This window comes from Protobothrops mucrosquamatus, unplaced genomic scaffold (assembly GCF_001527695.2).
Source record: "Protobothrops mucrosquamatus isolate PMUCROS unplaced genomic scaffold, P.Mucros_1.0 scaffold_140, whole genome shotgun sequence".
Lineage (NCBI taxonomy): Eukaryota > Metazoa > Chordata > Lepidosauria > Squamata > Viperidae > Protobothrops > Protobothrops mucrosquamatus.
The window spans coordinates 397508-412257 of record NW_015386216.1 but is presented as its reverse complement, the minus strand read 5'-3'; the positions used below and the strand labels follow the sequence as shown (position 1 = coordinate 412257).

The 14750-nt window shown below is 43.1% G+C and overlaps 1 protein-coding gene across 1 annotated transcript; it reads left to right on the top strand.

Annotated features, from left to right (window-relative positions):
* Positions 1-1565: 1565 nt before the first annotated feature.
* On the top strand, positions 1566-10269 carry DCK (deoxycytidine kinase). Its single transcript, XM_015818615.1, has 7 exons — positions 1566-1678; positions 4539-4654; positions 4889-5082; positions 6722-6869; positions 7263-7378; positions 9022-9121; positions 9543-10269. The coding sequence occupies exons 1-7, from the start codon at positions 1615-1617 to the stop codon at positions 9567-9569; spliced, it is 765 nt and encodes a 254-aa protein (XP_015674101.1). The 5' UTR covers positions 1566-1614; the 3' UTR covers positions 9570-10269.
* Positions 10270-14750: the final 4481 nt, after the last annotated feature.

Sequence of the window (14750 nt, the reverse complement as noted above, 5' to 3'; positions counted from 1 at the left end):
CGGCCCTTTTATGACCCGTGGACTTCAACTCCCAGAATTCCTCAGCCAGCATGCCTGGCTGAGGAATTCTGGGAGCTGAAGTCCACAAGTCATAAAAGGGCCGAGTTTGAAGACCCCTGCATTAGATCCTCCACACCTTTCCACTTACTCCTCTCTTCATCCAAGTTGCAGTTTTCCACATTTATTTGTTTTTTATCCTGCCTTTATTATTTTATAAATGCCATGGTCAGGACAAGATGGACTCCTAGACAATACTATGATGATGATGATTGGTTGCACAGTCAGCCAGATTAGATTTGGCCTTTTTGTCCATCTCTTTGAGTTTTGAGAAGGGTCTGGGATAGGTAGATAAATCAATATTTCTCAATACATGCTGGCTGGGGAATTCTGGGAGTTGAAGTCCACCCCTCTTAAAAGTTGCCACAGCTGAGAAACACTGGAGATATTATTGTTTAATACAATCCAAGGTATCATTGCAGAATGTTATTTTTCTCCACTATTCCAGTCTTGAGGCTTTAAAATAATGCTGTTTAGCAAGATAGAGGAGATATTTGCCATATATTACACTCCCCACCATCAATAATGAGCAGTTTGGAAACATGATGATGGAGACAAACTCAACTCTAACCCAGTTTCCCTGCAACAGTCTGATGCTGAAGGAAACCAGCATCCTACTCTCTGAGACAGTGTTATTCAACCTTGGCATCTTTTTTGACTTGAAGTCCATATATATCTTAAAATTGTCCTGGGAAGTCCATGAATTGCATTGACGTGCTCAGGCTGCTTGAGTTGGTCCCTGGATGTTGTGGAAACAAAAACACACACTAGATGCAGTTTCTCTCATTCTTCGCAGTGGACGCAAAGCTGCCTACACCAGGGGTCTTCAAACTTGGCCCTTGTATGACTTGTGGACTTCAACTCCCAGAATTCCTCAGCCAGCTTGCCTGGCTGAGGAATTCTGGGAGTTGAAGTCCACAAGTCATACAAGGGCCAAGTTTGAAGACCCCTGGCCTAGAGACAGAATAATGTTTTTTAAAAAGAAAAACTTCCCCGTTTTGCAGGGAAATAATTTTGTCCGGGTTGGAAAGGGTGTCTGGTTCCAGGTAACCTCATCCCAATTGATGTGATCGATGCGCTCGGAGCTCCAACTTGCCTCCCTTCCGGCTGAATCCGTTTTTCGGCGTGCGATTAAGCTTCCCTTTCGCTTTGGAAAGCCGGCATCGGCACCTGGCTGGCGGGCGAGTCCCCCATTTAGCAACGCTGGGCTCTTTACTTCTTAAGCGGCGCGCTAACCTGACGGGCGTTCGCCTTTCCACCTCACCTTTTCTGTCCCTCTCGGGCCCCTGTAGCCAAGCCAAGAAGCGATTGAAAGAGGTTCGCCGCCTCGAGAAGCAGGGGACTGCGGCAACTTGGGCCAAGCTGGGCGGAGCTTTCGCGTGACGTCACTGGTGACGTAACCAAAATCGAACGCCGGCGGGGAAGAAGAAGAAGAAGAAGAAGAAAGCGGCGTTTGGCCTAGCCGGCGAAGTGCGTTTCCCGCGCTTTTTGTCCTTCCTGCGCTGCCGTTTCTTTCTGAGGGGGAGCTCCGTCTTTAGATACCGGCCTGCCGTTTCCATGGCAACCCCACCCAAACGAAGCCGGGGCAGCGTGAAGAAGATCGCCATCGAGGGCAATATAGGTAAGCCGTCGGGGTGGGGGGGGGGGGAGGGGAAAGGCTCGCTCTCCAGAGGGCGGCTTCCTCGGTAGATGACGGGAAGGCTGGAAGCGTAATATATATCTTTTTTTTTTATTATTGAAAATTTTATAAAATTTTACAATATAGAGAACAATTAACCAGTGGAACAACCTGACTCCAGAAGCGGTGAATGCTCCAACACTGGAAGTTTTTAAGAAGAGACTGGACAGCCATTTGTCCGAAGTGGTATAGGGTTTCCTGCCTGAGCAGGGGGTTGGACTAGATGACCTTCAAGGTCCCTTCCAACTTTACTATTATTATTATTATTATTATTATACTCTACTTAACATTAATCAACTATTAAAATAACGTATCTATAACCTCCTTTAGCTCTCTTTTAAACAGTGCAATTATTAAAAACAATAATAATAGCAACACTTTAATAATTAAAAATAATACTAAATCAAATATTCTAACCTTTATACAACCCTAATACTCTAAAATTTACTCAAAAACCAAATGATATTTTTTAGTCCCATATTTACGCTCAATATAATCTATCCATCTTCTCCAAACCAAAATATATCTTTCTTGATTTCAGCCAATTCCTGAGTCTGCCCGGCTATTTTTGTACTCGCCGCTGCTCCTGAATTATGAACTGAAGTAGCAAATTAAGTCGAGGGGTGTGTTTCTTTTCTTTTCTTTTTTTCCCCAACTAAGTTATTATCATTATTGTTATCATTTTTATTATATTTTTATTTTGGTCGTGTTTACGCATTGTTTATTGGAGGTGGTTACCCTTTGAGAGCTGTGTGCGACCAGATCTCATGTTCATGTACGCTGATTAATGTACATTTAAAGTGACAATAAAGGCATTATTCTATTCTATTCTATTCCTAATCATTCTTATATAATAATAATAATAATAATAATAATAATAATAATAATAATAATAATAATAACTATTGTCACTTTGAATGTACACCAATCGGCATACCTCAAAATGAAATGTCGTTGCATACAGCTCTCAAAGGGTTATCACCTCCGATATACACTCCTTGGCCAGCTCAAGTTACAGATGATGATGATAATAATAATAGTAGTAATAATAGTAGTAATAATAATAGTAAAGTTGGAAGGGACCTTGGAGGTCATCCAGTCCAACCCCCTGCTCAGGCAGGAAACCCTATGCCAGTGGTGGCGAACCTTTTAGAGCAGTGGTTCTCAACCTTTTTAATGCCGCGACCCCAACTGGTCGTAAGTCGAGGACTAAACCGGTCGTAAGTCGAGGACTAAACCGGTCGTAAGTTGAGGACTACCCAACCGGTCGTAAGCCGAGGACTTTCCCTGCCTGGGAGCGCCGCACATGCGTGGTTCCGCCCTGCGCCGGCCGAGGCGTAGCTGGCAAGCGGCAGAGACGGAGCAGGCCGACCACCAGCTGGCCCAGCCCAAGGGAGGTAAGGCACCTGCCGGAAAAGGGGGAAAAAATGGCGGACAAAAAAATGGCGGACAAAAAAAATGGTGGACAGCCTTGCTTGGCGACCCCCGTGAAATGGTCGATCGACCCCAAATGGGGCCCCGACCCACAGGTTGAGAACCACTGTTTTAGAGACCGAGTGCCCAAACCGCAACCCAAAACCCATTTATTTATTGCTGCGTGCCGGGTGGGCGTGGCTGACTGGGTGGGCGTGGCCTCGGTGGTCACAACCATAATAATAAAAAAAAAACTTTGTTCCCGAGAATTTTTTCCTAGCAGCCAGGCAGAAGAGCGGAGCCCCAAGGCAAGTGTCCCGGAGACATTTCCGCCCGTGTCTTTCTCACTCTCGATTCTCTTGCCTGCGTGTTGTCTGCACCCCACCCACCCCCCAATTGCCCTACGCTTCGCAACCCAAGGAGTGAGATTCACCCCCCCCTCCCCGCCTCAGGGCTCCGCTCTTCTGCCTGGTGCTGGCAGCCCCATCACTTGGAATATTGCATCCAGTTTTGGTCACCGCGATGTAAAAAAGATGCTGAGACTCTAGAAAGAGTGCAGAGAAGAGCAACAAAGATGATTAGGGGACTGGAGGCTAAAAACATATAAGGAACGGTTGCTGGAATTGGGTATGTCTAGTTTAATGAAGAGAAGGACGAGGGGGGACATGACAGCAGTGTTCCAATATCTCAGGGGCTGCCACAAAGAAGAGGGAGTCAAGCTATTCTCCAAAGCACCTGAAGGCAGGACAAGAAGCAACGGATGGAAACTAATCAAGGAGAGAAGCAACCTGGAACTAAGGAGAAACTTCCTGACAGTTAGAACAATTAACCAGTGGAACAACCTGCCTCCAGAAGCGGTGAATGCTCCAACACTGGAAGTTTTTAAGAAGACAGCCATTTGTCTCAAATGGTATAGGGTTTCCTGCCTGAGCAGGGGGCTGAACTAGATGACCTCCAAGGTCCCTTCCAACTTGATTATTATTAAGAGGCAGGTTGCAGCAGCCCATTAATCTTTTTGCTGCATTGGCACCTGGGGGCTTGCTATTTCCCCCCCCCCCACCCAAAAATCTAGGTCGAGGTGCAAACCCAGCTCGTGTGCCTTTGCTCAGGAGGAGCAACTTATTATGGTTGTGAACTAAGCCGTAATAAGAGAGGTTTTACTTCTCGCCGATTTATGGGGGGGAGAGGAAGCCCTTGCCCGGCCTGGGTGCATCCACTCGACGGATCTCATGCTGCTGCTCTGACCGGTCAGCAGGGAAGCAGGAGGTCACTCGGTCGAGATCGGTGGCTATAGAAATTAAATAAACCATTCCTTTTTTAAACTGGTAGCGAGTTCTAAAGACAACTGCAGAATCTTACTGGTTTGATCAGTATTTTTTCTATTCCTTAGCCGCAGGCAAATCTACCTTTGTGAATATTCTCAAAAAAGCCCGAGAAGAATGGGAAATTGTTCCAGAGCCAGTGGCAAAATGGTGCAATGTTCAGGACAGCCATGATGACTGTGAGGTATGATAAAATATTGATTATATGAATTGGGCATAATAAGAAATAGATTTTTGAGACAAAACGGAGGAGGAACAAGATATTGCATGCGGCTACATTCCATATTAGATAGGTTTGATGACATGGATAGGCAACTCTCACATTTCAGAGTGTGTCCAGAATTTGAGAACATGCAAATCAATTATTAAAGCCAAGCCATTTTTAATTCTCATGTAATTTTGATGAATGTTTAAACAGGAGCTGACGGCCTCCCAAAAGAGTGGTGGAAACCTCCTTCAGATGATGTATGAAAAGCCAGAGAGATGGTCCTTTACTTTTCAAGCCTACGCCTGTCTGAGCAGAATCAGGGCTCAGCTCAAATCTCTTGAAGGGAAACTAAAAGAAGCTGAGAATGCTGCGGTTTTCTTTGAGCGATCAGTTTACAGTGACAGGTATCCATGTGATTCTTGATAACTATCTTTTTAAGTCACCTCCCCTCAGTTTTGCATCTCATCATCCTTTCAGTTTTTGGAGAAATTGAAAAGTTTTCCCCTTTTCAGTCACGGAATTGGTTTCTTGACACTAGATTGGGTTAGAACACGGGTCGGCAACCCGCGGCTCCGGAGCCGCATGTGGCTCTTTGAGCCTTCTCCTGCTGCTCTCAGCCTCCTCTGCCATTTGCAGAGAGAGAGGCACTTGCGCTTCCCTTCTCTCTCTCTCTCTCTCTCTCTCTCTCTCTCTCTCTCTCTCTCTCTCTCTCTCTCTCTCTCTCTCTCTCTCTCTCTCTCTCTCTCTCTCTCTCTCTCTGTAAAAAAGGGAGTGGCCTCACGCTGTTCTCCTACAAGCTGACAAGCTTATTGGGCGGGGCTCCTGCCTTGGCTGCGTCTCTGCAGGAAGCAGGAAGGGCAGGAGATAGCCAGCCCAATAAGAATGTGTGTCAGCTTGGTGGAGAAGAGCTGAAGCCAGCTTCCTAGGTGAGCAGAAGATCGGAGAGGGGGGGGGGAGAGGAAAGAGAGAAAGAGGAAAGAGGAAGAGGGAGAAGAAAGAGAACTCATGCACCGCAGCCTCTATTTCTTTTTAATTAAACTCTTCAATCAAGCTCCTCACTCTTCATATGTGCACACGTGCACAAGTTTTGCGCCTCCCAGTGTTTTCTTTTCTCTGGGAAACGGGTCCAAGTGGCTCTTTGAGTGTTTAAGGTTGCAGACCCCTGGGTTAGAACAATTCACTTCCAGATATGTGAAGTTCGGCTTCCAGCATTCTCAGCAATGGCCATTTTAACCAGGGAATTCTGGGAGATGAATTCTGAAGGGTACACATACATACTTTGGGGAAGGCTGGACTGTATCTAGACTATAGGAGAGAGACAATATTGAGGTGTTGGCTTCTGTCTTATTTCTTGTTCTTTTTCTACAGAGAAGGCAATATGCACAAAATATACATTTAGCCCATGTGCATATACAGGTAGTCCTCGACTTATAGCCACAATTGAGCCCAACATTTCTGTTGCTAAGCGAGACACTGGTTAAGTGAATTTTACCCCATTTTACCACCTTTTTTGCCACAGTGGTTAAGTGAATCACTGCAGTTGTTAAGTGAGTAACAGGGTTGTTAAATGAATCTGGCTTCCCCATTGACTTTGCTTGTCAAAAGGTCGCAAAAGGGGATCACATGACCCCGAGCCACTGCAACCGTCATAAATGCGAGTCAGTTGCCAAGTGTCTGAATTTTGATCATGTGACCCTGGGGATGCCGCAACCGTCGTAAGTGTGAAAAACGGTCATAAGTCACCTTTTTCAGTGTAACTTTGAACAGTCACTAAATGAACTGTTGTCAGTCAAGGACTATCTGCATAAATTACTTTTATGTAGCTACCTTTGAACGTTTATGCAGTTGCCAGCTCTTAGCTAGGATCCTGTATTTATAGCAGTTTATTTATTCTATCCATTTAGATAGCCACCCATCTCACAGTTGCAACTGGCAGTGAAGGACTGGCAATGGTTAAACTGGCTGTGAGAATGATTTTGTTACAGGTGTTTCCCCCATTCTGGGATAATTGAAACTAAATTGAATTCTTTTTTTTCTGGAAAGGTACATCTTTGCATCCAATTTATATGAATCTGATTGTATGAATGAAACGGAATGGACTATTTATCAAGACTGGCACAACTGGATAAATCAGCAGTTTGGATCAAGCCTGGAACTGGATGGCATTATTTATCTCCGAGCTACTCCTGAAGTAAGAAATAAAGCTTTATGAATACCCTGGACATTAGAACAAGGGTCCCCAACCCCCGGTCCGTGGACCAGCACCAGGCCACGGCATGTCAGAAACACGGACCGCAAAGCCCCATCCGTGGGATGCCGGCAGCACGCGAAACCACGCCCCCTCCATATTGCGGAAAAACCTCTCTTCACGGTCCCCAGTGCCCAAAAGGTTGGGGGCCACTCCATTAGAGTACAATCCTTTGCAGAGTTTTGGTTCTTACTTCATTGATTTTATAAGTATTTAAACACTGGTTTTTAAAGTTGTTGCTTTTTTCCTGTCAGAAGGTGGCATTTTGCCTTATTTCAGTTTTGCCTGAAAATCCTGCTCCATTCTTTCTTTTTTCTTTCTTTCTTTTTTTTTTAGAAATGCTTGGATAGGATTTACATCCGCGGAAGGGATGAAGAACAAGGCATTCCCATAGAATATCTGGAGAAACTCCATTACAAGCATGAAAGCTGGCTCCAGTATAGGACATTACGGTATTTTATTTCCCCGATTTATCTAGGGCAGTGATGGCGAACCTTTTAGAGACCGAGTGCCCAAACTGCAACCCAAGACCCACTTACGTATTGTTGGGTGCCGGGTGGGCGTGGCCCCTTGGGTGGGTGTGGCCTGAAGGCAGGACAAGAAGCAACGGATGGAAACTAATCCAGGAGAAAAGCAACCTAGAACTAAGGAGAAACTTCCTGACAGTTAGAACAATTAACCAGTGGAACAACCTGCCTCCAGAAGCGGTGAATGCTCCAACACTGGAAGTTTTTAAGAAGAGACTGAACAGCCATTTGTCTGATATGGTATAGGGTTACCTGCCTGAGCAGGGGGTTGGACTTGATGACCTCCAAGGTCCCTTCCCACTTTATTATTATTATTAATTGGGTGGGCGTGGCTGCGGAGGTAACGGTACACTGGGTGGGACTAAAAAGTTCAATTCCAACTTTGCGAGATCTTTTTTTTTCCCGTGAGAAGTTGAAATTGAACCTTTTTTTTTTTTTTTTTTTGCATATGGCGGCGGAGGCCTAAAGCGAAAAAGTTTTATAAAGCCCAGCTGAAGGCCTAGGACTGGGGCGACTGCACGCGTGTCCACAGAGAGGGCTCTGCGTGCCACCTGTGGCACGCGTGCCATAGGTTCACCACCACGGATCTAGGGAGATTCTCAGTCATCCAGGTCATGGTTGTCCCAGAGGTGTTTTTTTTAAAGGCAACTGGATTTTCTTAGTTTTTCCTTGAAGACGTTTCGCTTCCGTAATGTCCAGAGCTGAAGAAGCTTGGATGAGAAGCGAAACATCTTCAAGAAAAAACCAAGAAAGTCCAGTTGCCTTTTGAAAAAGCACCTTTGGGACTATTTCCCAGGTTGTTTCTGCTACATCTGCTGGGGTTCCCACAAAAGTCTTTTTGCTTTGAGAGCTCAACCAAGGTTTCCCTTGAACGGAAGTGATATTGGGCCCTAAGCAAATGTTGAGGCTGTCACTGGAAAGTGTGTCTGCCCTGGTGAACTAGAAGATTTTTAATCAAAACTTTTAAACTAATGTTATTTAAGTTAGGCGTCCTCATAAATTTGTTCAATAAATAAGTATTGATTGAGTCGCTGCTGCTATGGGGGGGGGTTGGAATTTTATTTTGTGGTTTTTAAATTTGCAAGGTGCGTGGGCTCAGCCATATGTGAATTAGGTGGTCTAATCTCGGAATAACAGTTGGAAGGGACCTTGGAAGTCTTCTACTCCAACCCGCTGCACAAGCAGGAAACCCTACACCACTTCAGACAAATGATCGTCCGATTTATGGTCACATAAATTTCTTTGATAAATAGATAAATAACCACTAGTTGAAATATCTGAGCCAGTGGAAATCGCTAGAGGCTTTCCATTTCTAAAAATATATCTGATTTCATGACTAATTTTAAAAGCTGTTTTATCACTGTTTATTACCGTAATTAACGTGGTTATTAGGAATTCTGGGCCTCGACAATTCTGGCTTTTAAAGACATATTAGCAAAGGGTATGATGATTCAAGGTATAATGGGGCTTGCTTCAGAACAGGTGTTATAAGATTTCTACATATTTCTGAATGAAATTGTCTACCTTTCTTAGGTTTCCAATTCAAATTGCAGTTTTGTTGTTTACAGAACAGAGTTTGAATACTTGCAAGGGGTACCCGTTCTAACGCTGGATGTAAATGAAGATTTCAAAGGCGACAGAGACAAGCATGAAAATATGATTGAGAAGGTAAAACCTACCAGAGAGTACTAGTTTTTATGTTTCCAAGTGACTCTGTTAATGATCAAGACCTCTCTCCTTTAATGTGTCTACTGAAATCTCCATGGGGAATTCTGGGATTTGAAGTCCACATATTTTAAAGTTGCTAAGTTTCACAAACACTGCTTTTTGTTCATACACTGTCCTAAGATACCAGTTGGCATAATGTCCTTAAACGCCACCACTAATTAAGCAAATACCCTCGTTAGTGCTTCTGAGAGCAGATTCATCTAACAAACCCAGGGTAAATTAAGGTTTATCAAATAAATTTTCTGGTCACCTTATCTATGGATCCTTAACTGTGTGCATATTCAGTATATTCTCAGATCTCGGCTCCCACTTTTATTTAGCTTGTCTATTAAACTGCTATTTTCACTCTTTTATTTTGCAGGTCCAAGAATTTCTGAGTACACTATAGCATTTCCAGAAATCTAACTGAAGCTGAGTGTTCCCAGCATTTGGATCATTTATTTGTTTTACCAATGCTGATTTTGCTTAACCAAGTTCAACTATATTGTATGGTTAAATATTGCTAGGATCTGATTTTCTGTCTGCTGTGTGTCCAGGTTCCTTAGGTGAAAACTTTGCTGGGCATGAACATTTGTTGCCAAAAATTGCTGAAGAGGGGACTTCTGTGAACATCCATCACATTCTTATAGCATGAATGAAATACTTCGCTAAATGTATTGATGTCTCTGCAATTAGCGGAGGATATGTCAGATTTCATCACACAATGAATCATCTCTATTTTAATTTTTAATCTGTATTCCTGTGGGTTGATATAGGGCAGCAACTCCCCACTTATAAGCTGGAGATAAAAAGGTTTCCAAGCTTGCATTTGACCCACAATTGTATCATTAAGTAACAGTGAAACAATTTTTTTGTAGCTTGATGTAAGTTAGCAAAAGGCTGTCATAGATGAATTATAGATAATCAGAAACAGATCATTTTAAAGCAGAAGCATTTCCCTGGAGCGCGGATACAAGTGTCGGGTAAGCGATGAAAGCAGCCAGTCATTCTTTTCTATAAGTGTTGTCATGTTGCATACATTGTTCAAAAGGAACACAACTTGCATTGTGGTGGTTTAGCGCTGCTTGTGTCAAGTGATTATATATTTTTTATCCTGAATCCAACTGTTCTCCAGGTAATCCCCCCCCCACTCGTTTTCTAGGATAGTCTATTAACTTCCTTCTGTAGAATAAAATGGCAAAAGTAAAAGCATTTATAACTTCTCCTTTAATTCAAACTTGCTTTTTCCTTCATTTGGAAAGCCATGCCAAGCTACGCATCAAAAGTTACAGGGGTGCCAAACAGAATTACCTAAATTAGGATTATTTAATCATTCCCACATTGCTTTTTTTTTTAATGTTCTCTAACTTGGATTGGTCTAAGCCAGGGGTCTTCAAACTTGGCCCTTTTATGACTCGTGGACTTCAACTCCCAGAATTCCTCAGCCAGCGTTCCTGGCTGAGGAATTCTGGGAGTTGAAGTCCACAAATCATAAAAGGGCCAGGTTTGAAGACCCCTGGTCTAAGCTAAGGCAGAGGTGACCAATCTTGCAACTTTAAGACCTGTGGACATGGCTGGCTGGGGAATTCTGGGAGTTGAAGTCCACAGGTCTTAAAGTTGCAAGGTTGGATAACCCTGGCCCAAGATATATAACTGTCTACAGCCAATTTGTATTTAGCTGCTTTCTTGCTTCATGTTTTATCTATTTTAACGTATTGCTAAATATTACACTTAAGCTTGGAGTTGTTCTTTTTAAACACTTGGACCCATTTTGTATTCTCAAAGCAATATGTACTGGAAAGGAGCTGTGGTTTAACTTATTGCTCTCTTTACCATTTCACGTTTTAAAAGTGCAAAGCATCAAATTCTGTAGTCCGCTGAAATAGATTTATTCTTACAATGGTGTCTTTAGGTAGAGTCAGTCCAAGTTTTTAGCCTCCAAAGATGTACAATGTTTGATCATCTTGGAAACTTTTTTCATGAAATAAAGATCGCAAATACTGCATTTCTGTATCATTAATCATATAAATACATCTTAATCGTTTGTCAATATAATTCCTAGGATCCAAGCTGGATTTTTGCTGCTTTTCCTTTTAAAAACGCTAAGATTGCAGAACTTTAAAAATAAATGAGGGATGTTTTGTGCTCATATTTCCAAAATATGTTCTATATTGAAGTCTCAAACATTGTTGGCTGAGACATTTATGGAATAAAGTGTGTTCAGACCAGAGCTGCAGTCATAGTTCTCTCCCAGTCCTGTAGCCCCAGCAACTGGTCTGTGCATAAAATTGCTGTATCACACAGCAACAGTGTTCACTTACCTCCTGTGGAGCCGTAAATTTTCTTTCTATTCACTGTTGCCATTAAAACTGGTTTTACTATCTGCACAAAGTCCTCTTAAAAGTATGATGTATCAGTTGCAAAAGCATGGATTAATATTAGACCTAGAGCAGGGGTATCAGACTTGCCACGTCACGTGACGTATCATGACTTTTTCCATTGCCGGCAATGGGGTGGGCGTGGCTTCCATATGATGAAACCGGCCTGCGGGCCGGCAGTTTGACACCCTTGACCTAGAGCAAGAAAAATCAATTAAATACTTGATTAAAAATAATCATCTCAGAAACCAGGTGTATTTAGTGTATTAACAAAAGAGCCTTTGCATTTCTTGATAAATTAGAGCAGGGGTCTTCAAACTTGGCCCTTTTATGACTTGTGGACTTCAACTCCCAGAATTCTTCAGCCAGCGTGCCCTTGTAACTTTGAACAATCACTAAATGAACTTTTGTTAAGTCGAGGACTACCGGTATTCGTAAATAACTACTTGCTGTTTTTTAAAAAGTTACTGTATACTTTCTAAAAAGTTTTTGGTCTTTTTTTGCCAGCAAAGAATTTGCACTTATTTCCAAATCATGGCCAGAAGCAGCAGCTTAATTGAGATTTATAGGATCCGTCGGGTTAGGAATGTCCACATTTGGAAAACTCTCCTTTTCTTCCAATTCCTGTGCTTTTTGTGACACAACAGCTGTCTCCCATTGCTTCTTGGTGGGTCCTGCACAGAATTGGGCTGTATAAACAGAGGCATAGAATCAAGATCATGCAAAGTATTAGTACCGCTTTATAAAACCCTAGTGAGACCACACCTGAAATACTGCAAGCAATTTTGGTCACCATACTATATGTTGAGACTTTGGAAAACGTTCAGAGAAGAGCAACTAAAATGCTCAAAGGTCTGGAGACTAAAACATATGAAGAACGGCTGTGGGACTTGAGTTTGGGTAGTCTAAAGAAGAAATAGGGGCGACATGACAGCAGTATTTGAGGGGCTGCCACAAAGAGGAGGGGGTCAAATTATTCTCCAAAGCCCCAGAGGGAAGGGCGAGAAACAATGGTTGGAAACTGATCAAAGAGAAAAGCAACCTGGAATTGAGAAAGTTCCTAAGAGTGAGGACGATTAACCAGTGGAACAGCTTGCCTCCAGAAATCGTGGGTGCTCCATTACTGAAGATTTTTAAGAAGAGACTGGGCAGTCACTTGTCTGAAATGGTATAGGTTCTCCTGCTTGAGCAGGGGGCTGGACTAGAAGACCTCCAAGGTCCCTTCCAGATTCTATTCTATTCCTATATTCTATTGTATTCCATCCCTATATTCTATTCTATTCTATTCTATTCCATCCCTATAATAATAATAATAAAGTTGGAAGGGACCTTGGAGGTCATCTAGTCCAACCCCCTGCTCAGGCAGGAAACCCTATACCATTTCAGACCAATGGCTGTCCAGTCTCTTCTTAAAAACTTCCAGTGTTGGAGCATTCACAGCTTCTGGAGGCAGGTTGTTCCACTGGTTAATTGTTCTAACTTGTCAGGAAGTTTCTCCTTAGTTCTAGGTTGCTTCTCTCTTTGGTCAGTTTCCACCTGTTGCTTCTTGTCCTGCCTTCAGGCGCTTTGGAGAATGGGTTGATCCCCTCTTCTTTGTGGAAGCCCCTGAGATATTGGAACACTGCTATCTTGTCCCCCCTCGTCCTTCTCTTCATTAAACTAGACATACCCAATTCCAGCAGCTTTTCCTTGTATGTTTTAGCCTCCAGTCCCCTAATCATCTTTGTTGCTCTTCTCTGTACTCTTTCTAGAGTCTCAACATCTTTTTTACTTCGTGGTGACCAAAACTCGATGCAGGATTCCAAGTGTGTCCTATTCTATTCTATTCTATTCTATTCTATTCTATTCTATTCTATTCTATTCTATTCTATTCTATTCCATCCCTAAAACTGACTGAGGCTGTCAAACCACAGCTTCCACCGCGGGCCACGTGCACTTGGGAAAATGCATTGTGGTGCCACATGGGGCCGCTGCCGGTTCGCTCTTCACCAACGGGGATTTTAAACTGTCAACCTGCTGCAGAGAAATCAAGAGAGGTCACTTCGCCCCAACATACCGCATTAAGCACTTTGTAAACGGCCTTCTGAATTGGCAAGGACTGGAAGAAAGACGGAAGGATTTAAACAGAAATATGGTCTATATATGCTGGGAACTCTCTGGCAGTCTTTCAACTTCGCAGCTGTTCAGCTCTGCGGTGAGATGGAAATGCTTAGATAAGGCTAATCCTGGCGTGGCTGCATGAGAATTATCTTCCAGGCAAAATGGATTGGGCCCCCATCCAAACAACTGGCCCAGGCGTATTTCTCCACAAGTTAGCGGCCAACAACAGAGATCGAATTAGGCATTCTATTAATAGTAGTGGTAGGTCAGGGGTCCTCAAACTTGGCCACTTTAAGACTGGTGGACTTCAATTCCCAGAATTCCCCAGCCAGCCATACCCAATTCCAGCAACCGTTCCTTATATGTTTTAGCCTCCAGTCCCCTGATCATCTTTGTTGCTCTTCTCTGTACTCTTTCTAGAGTCTCAGCATCTTTTTTACATCGTGGTGATGTAAAATGATTCAGATGACAACTGCCTTGCTTAGCCATGAAAATTCTGGTGGAAATTGAAGACTATCTGTACAGGAATTGAAGCCCGAAAGACTTGGAGGTCATCAGATCAGGTCTGAAACCCATGAATTCTGGGGTGGGTAGATGTCCCTTGACTCAAACAGCTGTGATTTTGTCTAGTTTTGTAGTCCTCGACTTACAACAGCTTATTTAAAGACTGTTCAAAGTTACAACGGCACTGAAAAAAGGGACTTATGACCGTTTTCATCCTAATGAGCATTATACCATCCCTGTGGTTATGTGATCAAAATTCAGGCACCTGGCAACTGACTCATATTTATAACGGTTTATATTTATGACGGTTGCAGTGCCCCAGGGTCATGGGATCCCCCTTTCTGTCCTTCCAACAAACAAAGTCAATGGGAAAGCCAGATTCACTTAACAACCGTGTCATTAACTTAACAACTGGAGTGATTTTCTTAATCACTGTGGCATGAAAGGTCGTAAAACAGGACAAAATTCACTTAACAAATGTCTCACTTAAGAACAGAAATTTTAGGTTCAATTGTGGTCATAGGTCGAGGGCTATAGGTAGTCCTTGATTTACAACGGTTCATTTAGTGACTGTTCAAAGTTACGACAGCACTGAAAAAAGTGACATG

Excerpts from the sequence above, each read along its gene's own strand:
- DCK (XM_015818615.1), top strand. The coding sequence starts at position 1,615 with ATGGCAACCCCACCCAAACGAAGCCGGGGCAGCGTGAAGAAGATCGCC. Across the intron at positions 5,083-6,721 it reads CGATCAGTTTACAGTGACAG|GTACATCTTTGCATCCAATT; the intron begins GTATCCATGTGA and ends TTTTCTGGAAAG. Across the intron at positions 9,122-9,542 it reads ATGAAAATATGATTGAGAAG|GTCCAAGAATTTCTGAGTAC; the intron begins GTAAAACCTACC and ends TTTATTTTGCAG.